Source organism: Typha angustifolia, chromosome 1 (genome assembly GCF_048772165.1).
Source record: "Typha angustifolia cultivar Huaian chromosome 1, ASM4877216v1, whole genome shotgun sequence".
NCBI classification, from domain to species: domain Eukaryota; kingdom Viridiplantae; phylum Streptophyta; class Magnoliopsida; order Poales; family Typhaceae; genus Typha; species Typha angustifolia.
The window spans coordinates 11,499,234-11,512,500 of NC_133239.1; the positions used below are offsets into that span (position 1 = coordinate 11,499,234).

General features: G+C 35.1%; 1 protein-coding gene across 1 annotated transcript; it reads right to left on the bottom strand.

The window, feature by feature from the left end:
• Positions 1-3,052: 3,052 nt before the first annotated feature.
• Positions 3,053-6,070, bottom strand: LOC140764371 (uncharacterized). Its single transcript, XM_073102913.1, has 6 exons — positions 5,960-6,070; positions 5,265-5,331; positions 4,932-5,054; positions 4,767-4,850; positions 4,114-4,200; positions 3,053-4,017 (listed from the first exon to the last, which is right to left on the bottom strand). The coding sequence occupies exons 1-6, from the start codon at positions 6,037-6,039 to the stop codon at positions 3,931-3,933; spliced, it is 528 nt and encodes a 175-aa protein (XP_072959014.1). The 5' UTR covers positions 6,040-6,070; the 3' UTR covers positions 3,053-3,930.
• Between the last annotated feature and the right edge of the window lie 7,197 nt (positions 6,071-13,267).

Consider the following 13,267-nt stretch of genomic DNA (forward strand, 5'->3'; position numbering starts at 1 on the left):
TTTGTTTTGATATTATTCCTTTTAGTAATAAGTCATAAATCTTATGTTGCTTGTGTGGGATATTACTTTTTTGCTGGATATGAAGTTAGACAAATTGGACGCCATATGAAGTAGGGTTTCCTATTGTATAACATATACAATTTCAAAAACTGAGCCTCCAGAGAGAATGCAAAGATACCTCGCATCTCCTGATGCTCCTCCACTTTCTCTTGATCGCCCAATCAACGACTTTGCCAACTTTATGGTTATTCCACGGTCCATCTGTTTTGTCTTCAATTAATAGTATGCACATTTTGACAGGCTCACATGATAATAATAAAACTAACAATTTGAACATTCTGGGCTCTTTTTAGCCATGAAGGAGGTCTTGCTGCCATGAGGTGAGACATGGTAACTTCTCTATATGATACCTAGTTGTCCTTTGCCTGGGTTCTCGTTTTTTTTTTTTTTGGTGATTTTTTCTTATAAAAAGTATTCATTACCACAAAAATAGGTACAAACTATTAGGTATCCCTTCTTTACAATAGACCTAGTTTTCCTTTGCCTGGGTTCTCGCGTTCTTTTTGTGATAAAAGTATCCTCCTTAATTCTCTAGTATATTACTGTCTCTTCTCTTTGGTTATGCCTCCACCTTTTACCACCTTTTAAGATCCTAAGACAACCTCAATCCAACCAATTTGATTCTGACTATTTATTAAATATGCCATGGGCTATCCAGTTTAATAAATCATGTCATGTTCTAAACTACTAACTCGGGGCTTACCATATATTCTTGAGTACTTTCTTAGACAAGCAAGATCATAAACCATTTGCATCTCTAGAAATATGTCATATTGCCATTTGAATTTCAGGTCGAGAAGCAGAGAATTCTCCAAGATAGTGTTGGCAAGATATTGAATCTAATTGATGAAAGCAAACAGTAGAAAAGGAGGCTCAGCAGCTATAAATTTCAAAGCAGTACCTGCAGGCTGCAGTGAACATCCCTACTCCAGCATCCACTAAGAATAGGTGAAACAGAATTTAACATTTATTCAGAGGCAAAAGATAGCCCATACTCCTCCAAACCCATTTTCTGGAATAAATGTTTCCCCAGGCGCTTTAAGGAAGCCTTCTAGCTCATTTAAGTTCTTTGATAGATAAACTCTAGCTAAGCCTTTTTATCTAGTATATTTCTCTAGACATTGTTACTTAGGAGTAAATGCAGTATGATTCACTTGTTTTATATACTTATTTAGTGCATCTGTCTTAATTACTATAGCCTGTAAGTATTAGTTCAGTATTTCCTATAGGATTTAGAGAAGGATGAACTTTCCTGATTACATAGTTTTTACGAACTCTTGTTTTAAAACAAGCAGGTTTAGAAGAGAGAGTAGCACAGATTCAAAAACTCATAGGGATGCTTTACAGAAGGCAGCAATTGAAAGAGATTACGGTCCTCTATTCTTTAAATACAATGAGGTATGCAGTCCTTGTTTGTCATACTGACACAATTTCTTTTTTGAAGAAATTGCATCAAGTAATTGATCAATTACGGAAAACATAGAAAATAACAATAAATGAACTCAGCTTTATGAAGCTTTAATATGCAACTAGATGCCCTGTAGCCTTCTACATCCATCATCAGTATCTAATGAAATTACTTCTTATAAATTTATTAAAATTCTCATGTATAACTTAAGATATAAATACACTATCAGTTCTAGAAAATAGAGACAAGGCTAGTATCAAACTAAACTTATATTTTCTGTAAATTTCTAAGGCGTTAGTTAAATCTATTAGGCCTCATTTTGTTGTGGAATAAGGATAAATAATTTTAGTACACTGATGTCTATACTAGTTTAGTATCCAAGCAATAATTTATCTCAATATTAATTTACTAATAGATACTTCACTCATTTAATATTTTATCTTTACAACGGAATATAGTTACTATTTTACCTTTAAAAAAAGAAATAACTATCATTTTAACTATTCTCTCTTTTGTCCTTCTCGCTCTTCTCATTTATTCATTATAAAGAGTATTTTAAATATTGGCAAATACTTCAATGCACCTTTAAAAATTATAATCTTAATCCAACGGCTATAATAGCTAGTTTTCGTACCCGGTACCGGTTCCAAAACTACATTACGTAAGAAAAAGAGTATATTAGTTAAGAAGATTAATTAGGTATGCCTAACTTCCCAATTTTCTTGTTATACCCTTGAAGATCTTAACCATTAGATCTTCATCAAAATGATTGATAAACAATTAACTTTACGGTAGGAAAGAAGCGCTTTATACGTTTTCTTTTCTTCCGTTAAGATTTAATTATAGGAGATATCATTTAATATTAAATAATTTAAATTTAATTATTTGGAGATAAACTTCAATTTAAATATAATTCTCTATCTCTATCTATTAAATTTAATTTAAGTCAATCTTAAACTAATGGGAGATATATGTAAATAATAAAAATAATAAAAAAGATTTTATTGCACGGAAGAAACCGTCGGAAAGGTTTTGCTTGCAAGTTTCTTATTGATTATTGAATCCATCAAAGACAGATGTTGGATAGATTCTAATCACCTCCGCAAGACGTTATTCCGTATAAACGACAAGTTGAGTTTATAAGGAGTAAAGCAGGTAATGGATATGAGTTTGGTCAATAGATTGTAGCGAGTCATTGCGCAACCTTGAATCTTGCGTGTTGAAAATGCATCCAGAGATGCAGCAACAAAGTGACATCTTCGGGCGAGATCCAGAGATACAACATTCTTCGAGCAAACCTTTTAAAAGGCTGGAAATTTCAAACAGATGCTTCTGAAGCCTCTTATTTAATGGTGAGCGATTACTAGCTTTTGTCAGAACTACCCACTGGGGCCACAATCCACATGTTAAAGGGTCGTGGAAACCATTGACATGGACTACGCATTCAGGCGAGACGAACAATAGCCGACAAGCTTCAGATACGATATCAAAAGATAAATTCTCAAAATTTTGAGGCCAAATTAACAGAGAGATTTGTCGTGATAATAATTTAAAAAGTACAAGAGAAGCAGCATACTTAATCATCGGAGCATAGACAGGATTGAGTTTAAAATTTGATGTCTCCTTGTTTAAGAGGGGAAAGAGCTGTGCGAGCTTGCGACAGATTGCCTTAATTTTTTTCTTTTCTCTCCGTCCCTTTCTCAGAGGTATTTGTACTTAAAACTTTATTTCTGGGCAAAGAGACCTCCGAATCCACCGGATTTCTTGGCGGGAACAGAGACGGAGGGCTTCCTGCCGTTGGTCTCCTTTACCTTTTTGAGGATCGGATCGGTTTCGAGAAGCTGGCCTTCTGCAGTGCCGCAAGAATCCAATCAAACGGCCCCTTCTCTTCCTGGGTAACTCCATCAACTTTCTCTGTCGCCGCTGTCACTGCAAACGGCCTACGGGTTACAACTGCTGCACCAAAACCCATGCCTAACGATGCCATCTCTTCACTTCACCCCCTCTTCTCTACTCTACTCTCCCTTGGACTTGTGGCGTTTGAAAGTTCGACGAATATGGTATGTATATGCAGCCAGCAGCCAGTTACGAGGGCATGAGTCATCCAAAGTGTCTCATCCAAATTTCCGTCTCCACCGCTGCTAGTGAACAACGAACAAAGGCTTAGAGATAAATGGAGATATGAAAAAGAAGATGCCTAGACGTCCATGATTGTAACGATGCGGTAATGAATGCCATATTACCAGAGATCCAAAAATAAATCCCCATACGATTAGTGGGTTGAGACCATTCTACTGATAGAAATATTTTGTTTATGGCCCAGAAAGAAAAATGAAAATAGCCTGTCACACTCAAGAAGTTAATGTTGTGAACTACAGGGTCGACACATGAACCATAAAGTATCAAATAACAGACACAATGATAGAAACAAACTTAAACTCGAGACATCTGATTCTCATTTTTCAAAGGGCATCTCGAGCTGCGATCCTGCAAGTGATTGCATCAGATAATGACGATATTGCCAATTCCTCGGAAGATATTTTGTAATGCTGAAAAAAAATCAATGCAAGGATCACTACATTTAGAAAATGAAAAGGACAAAGGAAAAAATAAAGAACATTAAGAAAGTTAAATGATATCCATACCTTTAGAATCTGCGCTTTGTTAGCTCTTCTTTCCAACTCTACCAGATCGATCTCTTTCCCATGAATGAGCTTCGACACGTCTTTCATCTTACAAGGAAGAATCACACTCAATATACCATTTGACTTTGTAACTTTAACAACTCAAGCTATTATGAGTGTCAGCAAACTTGAATTGTCTTGTCAAATTATACAGGGAAGAGAGGAGTGGTGACTCCATTTTGATGATTGCAAAGTGAGATGTCATAATTTGAAGGTTAACCGCTTTGAGCACTGAGTATCATAAATTTATGTACTTACAAAGAACATAAATTTTATTTAACATTAAAGAAAATTTAAGTGATAGCTATCGAAGTTTGTTCAACTATTCCAGTTTACTAGTGAAGACTGTCTCAATTAAGTAGGTCAAGCATAAATATGTACAAGCTGATTTCCGCCCCCCCTCCTCTTTTTGGTGACTGTTTCACATTGATTCAAGAAGCATGAGTAGCTCAAGCAGGCTTTCTAATTGCTAAGATTCTTGTTTCCACATCATTTATATTTTAGAGCTTCACAAGAAATGTGATTCAGGAAGAGCGCAACATCAAATATCTATGTAAGACATGCAATTGAGGAATTTGACATAGTATTGAATATTCATTACTAGAGAGTTCTACCTCATCATGAGATGCATCAAAACGAGCTACAAGGACATAGGTTGTGTCATCAGAAATTCCACACCGCTTCAAGGACTCTGTTATCTATCATAATATCCAATTTGGAGTCAATAATATGCAGAAAATTGGATATAAAAAATAGTAACAACTAAAACAAATAGGTACATGTTTAGATCCAGCATAATTATAAACAAGCTCTGAATGAAGAGTACGAGTTGTCAGCGACTCCCTTAATCTGGAAAGAAGCGCCTTATGAGCTGCTGCTAAAATGGGGAAAACATCTGGTATCTATTATTTATGGTAGAAACATCATCAAAAAATTGTGACATGTACAGTCAAGCAAAATCTTTGCTAGCAGTCTACATCAGTCACTTCAAAGAAGGCATTGAGAAGAAAAGATACATGTGATATTACATCGATGCCTATGCTAGGACAAGCTAGAAAATCATTTTCTGGTTGAACCTGAGAGAAGTTATCTAAAAGTAAGAATTTGCATACTAGTAATGAATTAAGAAGTGCTACTTCCGGTTCCATCCTTCCAGACTGCATAGATTCAAGGAGTTCCCTGTAAAAGAATACATCATTTAATGGTACTAAAAAGTAGCCTAGACCATAAAATTTCTTCCAATAGAGAAGATCAGAAGAATGATTTGCAACATAATTTTTTCACAACCATACAACGAGAGTTGCATATAGGATGTTGGAATAGTTCGCAACCTACTGCTAGGCTTGTGAATACCAGAAAATGTCATATTAATTAAGACCAATTGTCATATCGAAGATTATATCAAAAAGGAAACAGAAAAAAAAATTGGGACCATAAATGCCTAGCTTTAAATATACACTCCTTTGTTTCAGATAAAGACGAAGCATTTTTCTTGTGCATCAATAGTGTTGAAAATATGCAAGTCGCAATTCTACAATTTGAAAGTCCAATCATTTTCAAGAAAGATAGTATATTTGTTATATGACTACCAACTAGGAGTATTGCAATCTGATCAATAATTAATTATACTACCCAACTCTAAGTGCTATAAACAAAATAAGTATATAGATGAGAAAATAAGTGAAGGCCACCAAATAAAGGTAAAAGAGCAATGATAAAAGCAATTTGTAGCAGAGGAAAGAGAAAATAGATTGAGGGCAGATAAGTAGAAGATCGATAAGGAGGAATAAAAAGAGGGCATGCAAACCTGCTGTTTGTAACGTCAGCGAAGAGGGCGAGGGAGAGAGTGTGAGAACCCTTGTAAATGTCTACTTGGAACTCCTTCATGCCTTCTTCTTCTTCTTCTCTTTTTTTATCACCACCATCACCACCACAATCGTCTAGAGAGAAGAGTATCATATGTTAGATTTCAACTTTCATTGAGCCGATTCATAAATAGCCATGATGGTACCATGCCCAACCTAGCCCGACCCAATCCGATAATTATTTTCTTTTTGTTATGACCGTACCATGATGATTTTAGAGGCTCAACGTTCAAAATACTTTTTGTTTTCGAATCACCATAACTTTCTTTCTTGTATCATCTTACTTGCCCTATAGTTTGCTACTAAATATTCTCTTCAAAATGTTTGAAAAAGATAAAATATCACTCTATATCTTATTCACAACTATCAACCATACAGAACATCAAGATTATATATGATGATATTTATGAATATATTACGTGCATGAGAGACTAGATATATACATGTAGTTGCATGGTCCCTAGAGGGGCCTAGTAGCCCAAGTAGTTTTAGCTGCTCATTGGATATCTGAGTGTTTTAAATTGGGGGGTCGAGAATGCTTGAGTTTACTATGAAATTTTAGGATGAGATTAGGGATATATACGAGCCGATTTCGAGTTAGCTGGGCCTCGCTCGGCTTTGCTCGATAGAGATTTTTTATTAGCTCGAGCTTGAAATAAGCTGGATAAGGTGGGCCCAAGTTGGCTTTCATCAAGCTCAAGCTTGACTCAGTAGCTTAATAAAAGGTTTCATGTAGGGGTGAAAATGGATGGAATATGGACTGGATAGTGCTTAATTCACATCAAAATTCATATTTTTAATCTGGATACGGATTCAGGGATATTGAGTGGATAGCAAAATTTAAAACTATATCTTAACTAAATGGATACGGATAATTTTCAGATAGATGGTTGGATCTTAAACCGATGTTGATTAAATTTTAATCTAATTATGCTATTTTATTTAGAGATAATTGATACAAAAATATTAAGAGTTTCAAAAAACATAAATTTTTTGTATGTCAAATACATATAAAATTAGAAAAATTAATCTATACAAATAATTTATCACATATCATTAGTAACAATATCAATATTCACTATTTAAATAAGCAAACTAAAGATCATAAATCATTTAAATAATATGCTAGTAAATAAATATCCCGTACCCGAATACGTATTCAGGTTTTTTCTCAAAAATTCTATACTTATCCGAAATGGAAAGAAATTTTTATCCTAATCGGATCCAATAATCCGACTCGTTTTTGTCCCTAGTTTCATGAGCATAGAAAAAAAAAGTTGAACACACCAGACTTTAATCAAGGGTTTCATGGGCTTTACGAAGTGGCCGTGAAGGGAGACCACACGTTGATCACATATTCTACCGAAAGTATGAAAGTTTCAATAGGGATCACATAATTGATGTGAGCATCTAGCCAAATGGAGAAGCAAGTAAGAGAAATCATATTCTTACCTCGTGTAAGACTTATTGTAGAGGCGTAGCAAGAGCAGTAGGGGTGAAAATAGCTTGGCGTGGCCTAGTGGTGTTCGATGGAGGCATGACCAGTGAAGATTTGGAGTGTCATCGGTAGGTGCGTTGGAGAGTAGGAGTGCTGGTAGAGAGTCGGAGTGCAAAGCAGAGTGTGGAATTGCTCCGCGTCGGCGATAAGGGTTTTTAGGGTGGGATTTGGGAGAGACGGGTTCGGGCTTTTATATATATGTATATAATATACTACAGTAATCAAGCCCGATTCTATTCTTTGAGCCACAAAATTGAACAAACCGAGCCGGCTTGTTTAGAGCTCGAGCTGAGCTCAAGTATTTTGACACCCCTAGATGAGATGATGCAGATGTTTGCTGATTGATATACTAAAAATTTGAGGTTTCATGGGCTGAACTATACTATGCTGTGTCTTATTTCAAAGAAGATTGTGGCAGAAAAGGCAGAGACATATAAGCCTATTAGCTTACTCAATTGTGAGGTATTCACTAAGATGTATATGTTAACCATTAGGCTGGATGAAGTGGTGAATAAGCTTGGAGGGCTTTGTATTAAAAAAACGCTAAGCGTTTAAAATTGTAAGATTGACGCTATGTGCCCTCTATATATTAAAAATAGAAGTGCTGCTTAAATTCTAGTTAAATTTAATTTAATACAAACAATGCAAATTTAAGTTTCCTTTGAAGATTCTCCTTTATTATTTTATAGTTCTTTGTTTATTTGAATCTCTAACACATGGCAGTTGAATTTGAGGAAATGTTAGTATGACGATGACAAGGATTTCATATAAAGGGGTATTTGATTAGTCAATTCAGAGCAGTATGACAAATAATTTCATTTAAGGATCAGAAACCATGCATGAAACTGAGTGCAGTGCTCGAAGCATAACACCATTAAATCACGAAGTGGTGCAGTCAAAATGCGAGGCCAAAGCGAAGTTTAGATTCGTTTAGTACAAAAGAGTCAAGATTACAAATTCAGAAACTTGGCGGCAAAGATTTGTATATCCAACTTGCACTATGGTCCAGGGGTATTGATTACAAACTAGCTGTTGCCCAGAATTAGAAGACCAAGTTATCCTAGACTGACAAACCGAAGTCCAAAATTAGTAAATTGCCATTTGAAACACAAGTCTTCACATCCAACAGTAAAGAAAATTTCAAGGTTGGCAGGCCAGCTCTCTCTTTTACGCAACACTGATCAAAACCTAGAAACAATTTCTAATTACAATAGAGAATGATTATCTATGATAAATGGACAAATCGGTGAGCATATTAAGATGTAAAACACGATTAACTACCTATCAGTGCTACTCTCTCACATAAATTTACCAAACCTAATGACGTAAATAATAATAGTAATTAATGCTTAAAAGTACCTCTAGCCGACGAAGGAGGTGTCTTGCTTAGGGATCCAATAGAGGAATAGGCTTGAGGGTCCCGATGGAGGAGGCTTGCCAAAGGAGGAGGTGCGTTGCTTAGGGATCCGAGAGAGGAGGCCAAGGAAGTTGACTAATTGTAGGAGGATGAGGCAGCACCATAAGGACCGACGAATTGAGATGAAAGGGATTGGGTTAGGGTTTGTGAATGGTGTGAGGTATATTCACTAAGATGTATATTTTAACCAATAAGTTGGATGAGATAGCGAACAAGCCTGGGAGGTTGTTTATACTTCCTATATAAATTGTGTGCACTATCAAAAAAATGTGTATTTAGCTTAAAAAAAATGATATACTCAGTTTTTGAAGAGCACAATTTTACTACTTTCACTCTATATATATATGGCTGAGAAGGTCCAGATTTACTATGAAATTTTACCAACAGTTTTAGGAGGTTGGTAGAGATGAGATGATGGAGATGTTTGTTGAGTAATCTGCTGAAAATTTGAGGTTACATAGGTTGAGTAAGCTATATTGTGTCTTATTCCGAAGAAGATTAGAAAAAGTGAATAAGCTTGGAAGGAGAGGAGATATTTGAACTAAAAAGTAAGTTTTTAAAATAGTAAAATTAGACTCTCTTATATAAAATTTAAATATCAATTTGAATAAAATTTTGATGTATTAAATTGTAGACATGAAGGGTTAATTGTCAAATAATTAGGGTTGCTAAGGCCTTTTTGATTTGGGACTAAACTTCGAACTTGATTAGTTAGTTTTATTTCTTAATTTTAATATTTTGAAAAGTAAACCTGATTAGATATAAAAAAGATAAAAATATCTTTAATTACTGTATCAGTTTAGGGGTCTCTAAATCAGTTCAGAGAGGGTCCCTAAACTCAAAGCAAAAGTAGAACGAAGATTAGCTGAGTGGAAATGGAGGCGATTGTCACTTGCTAGGAAAATAACTTTGATTAATTCAGTTTTAATTGCTATACCTCTTTCTTATATTTCATTCTTCAAATTATTAGTGTGGGCACAAAAGAAAATTGATAAAATTAGAACAAAATTGAGGGTTTACCGTTAAGGTTTAGCAAAAGTAATAAATTTTTTTTAGAAAAACTAAGAAAATAAATACTTAAAGAAAAACACTAAATAAAGTGAAAATAAAATATAGAATTGATTATAAATTGAAAAGCAAAGAATAAATAAAATATTTAAAATCATATATCAATAATTTAAATTAATTTAAGGTTTAGAGTTTGGGGTTTAGGAATTTATTCAGGGTTTAGGGTTTAGAGTTTAGAGTTTAGGGTTTGACCCCATAAACCTAGTGTCCCTAGTAAGGTTACTTGATCAATCTGGATCACATCAAAGCTCAATTTTGGTAGAATAAAAATTCGATTAAATAAACCTTCAACAATTGGTTATAAATTATGGACTGAAGATATAATATTTAGAAATTATATAAAATATAAATTAATATATAATAATTTATAAAAATCTTTAAATCACACTCTATATTTTATATTTTTTATATTAACCATTTATTTTCTCTATAATTTTCATATAACATCATATTATTATTTAAAATAACTGACATTAATTATTTTTACCCTAATATATGTTACTTTAATTGAAGTAGTGTAAGCATCGTATTGGTCTCTACCAAAACTTAAAATGAGCGTGACTTACATATTTGGTTTTAAATATGTGGGTGTTTAAGTAAAGTGAATAAGTTAATTATTTAATGGTTCTCTTAGAGAGAATATTAAAGTGTTCAAAGATTTATTCGGATATGTAATGCATAATAAACACTGAAAAGTAAAGCGCTTTGAATTTTTGTTCAAATTTTGTTAATATAAAATGTCGAACATTTTATTATTTTTTATGTCAACTTGTAAGATGGCCGTTGGCATGGTAAAAATATGTGTATTACGAAGTTGTCCATTTGTAAATGACATTTTAAGGAGAGCTTATGATGTATTTTAATAGGGCAAATCCACGTCTAGAAACATGGAGCCATAGGAGATTAGTGGCAATTATGCAATATCTCCTAAAACCCGGATAGCAAATTTTGACGGACAACCTTAGCCATCATGACGCGAGACTAGACAGCAAACACACACCTTATCTACTAATGGGGCAACGACAGTGATAGTGTCTCCGAAATCGCCTGTGTTTTCCACAACTGTCTTGGCTTACCACCTTTTATAAATAAACAGAACTCTCGCCCACTCCTTTCTTTCCATCATGCTTTGTATATTTCTCCTCTCTCCTCTCTCTCCTCTCTCCTAGGGTTAAGATTTGGGATTGGGTGAGGAGGGAAGAAGATGCGCAAGGGGACGCATGGAGCGAGGCAAATCAAACGGTTCTTAACGAGGAGATCCGGCTTGAGACCTCTATGCTCCGTGATGCAGTGGACTCCCTCATCGTCTTCTCCAACACGGGAAAGCTCGATTATTACGTCACAGATGCTAGGTTTCTTCTTACTCTCTTCTTGAATCCGTTGTTCTTGTTTATTTCTATATGTAGATGGTTTCTTCTTTCTTCTTTGAGTTCGGATAGGGTGGCACGGGAAGGTAGTGAATGGGTGTTACTGCTTTTCTTTAGTAACACAGATATTTTCATAATTGTATTAGAAGGCGATGTCGGATTTAAAGGTTTCTATAGGGTAAGATATGGATCACAAGATAGCTGTCGATCCTTACCGCCTTCTACTTTTTGAATAACGCTTGAATGAATTTTTCTTCCTATTGTTAACCTCTCCTCATTTCTCTACTTAATACATCTCAGATCTCGTTCCTCTCCGAAGAAAGCCTTAGACGTTCTTGTACTATCTCGTTAAGCTTTATTTGATTATAGAGACTTCTTGCAGTAATTATTCAGATCTTGTTTCATGATTGAGTGGAGGTGCAAGAAGTCAGTGAAGGGGTGATGCTGCTCTGTTTTAGCAATCCAGGTCTTTCCTGTTATTAGATAGAATGCGATGTTTGTTATTTTAGGGAAAGATATGGATCTGCAAACACCTCTCATCTTTCATCCAATCTTGGTTACTTTCTTTAGTCGATCTAGGACATCTCTCTTTATTTTTCCTTGATCCATCGCAGGTCTCTTCCTCCTGCAGAAAGCATAGACATGTCATCTAAACTTTTTTTTTTCTCTTTTGTGTTTTGTGCTTTTGGATGTCTGATTAATTCTCATGTTTGCTGTTATTTGTCTATTGGAACTATAAGTAGTTTAATGTGGAAAGTAAACATTGAGAAGCTAGTTGAACCGAATAAAATTTATAAAATTGTAATATGCATTCTTTTTATTACATTTTAGCATGTACTCCAGAATATATAGCGATAAATCATGACAGACTTTTCGTAAAAACATCACCAATTCTAGTTTGTTGAGATTACTGGTAAATCCATCCCCAATTTTATTTTCAAGTGAACTACTCCATCAATTATGATCAATCATGGATTAATATCATGTTATTCTTAATGAATAGAATTCATCTTGGTCCTTGGATGAAACCATGATTTGATTTTCCGTACACTTTGTATATGAATTACTCGCAATCTACGTTTATCTTTCGGGGGCTTGCATACATTATTAGGCCAAACAGTACTTTAAAAGTGATAAACATGAAGTGTAACTTTGCCCCTCTATAATTTCATCATCTCTAGATGATTTATTGTGCAGATCTGACTATTACTTTTGAGTGTTTTTCTACCACGATGTCCCTTGAAGACATATTTTCTATGTATTATACTCTTATACCTTTCATAAATCATGTACATCTTGTTCTTGTTACTACCGATGATCAAATAATTTTAGATGAAATTGTGACCACTCTTGCATATGAATACATAAGTACATTAGGAAGAGGATGGATATTTTAAGCCTAGCAAATGATCGTTAAATCAGAAAATAACCATTCCTTCCATAATTATGCATTAAATAATTTTAAGGTTACAAGATTTAGGGTTTAGGGTTTAGGGTTTAGGGTTTAGGGTCTGGGGTTTAGGGTTTAGGGTCTGGGGTTTAGGGTCTGGGGTTTAGGGTCTGGGGTTTTGGGTTTAGGGTCTGGGGTTTAGGGTCTGGGGTTTAGGGTTTAGGGTTTAGGGTTTAGGGTTTAGGGTTTGGGGTTTGGGGTTTAAGGGTTTAGGGTTTAGGGTTTAGGGTTTAGGGTATAGGGTTTGGGGTTTAGGGTTTAGGGTATAGGGTTTGGGGTATAGGGTTTAGGGTCTAGGGTTTAGGGTCTAGGGTCTAGGGTCTGGGGTCTAGGGTCTGGGGTCTAGGGTCTGGGGTCTAGGGTCTGGGGTCTAGGGTCTGGGGTCTAGGGTCTGGGGTCTAGGGTCTGGGGTCTAGGGTCTGGGGTCTAGGGTCTAGGGTCTAGGGTCTG

Coding starts and splice junctions, on each gene's coding strand:
- LOC140764371 (XM_073102913.1), bottom strand. CDS start 6,039: ATGAAGGAGTTCCAAGTAGACATTTACAAGGGTTCTCACACTCTCTCC. Junction 5,332..5,959: donor GCTGACGTTACAAACAGCAG/GTTTGCATGCCC, acceptor ATTCTTTTACAG/GGAACTCCTTGAATCTATGC. Junction 5,055..5,264: donor CACTTCTTAATTCATTACTA/GTATGCAAATTC, acceptor CATAAATAATAG/ATACCAGATGTTTTCCCCAT.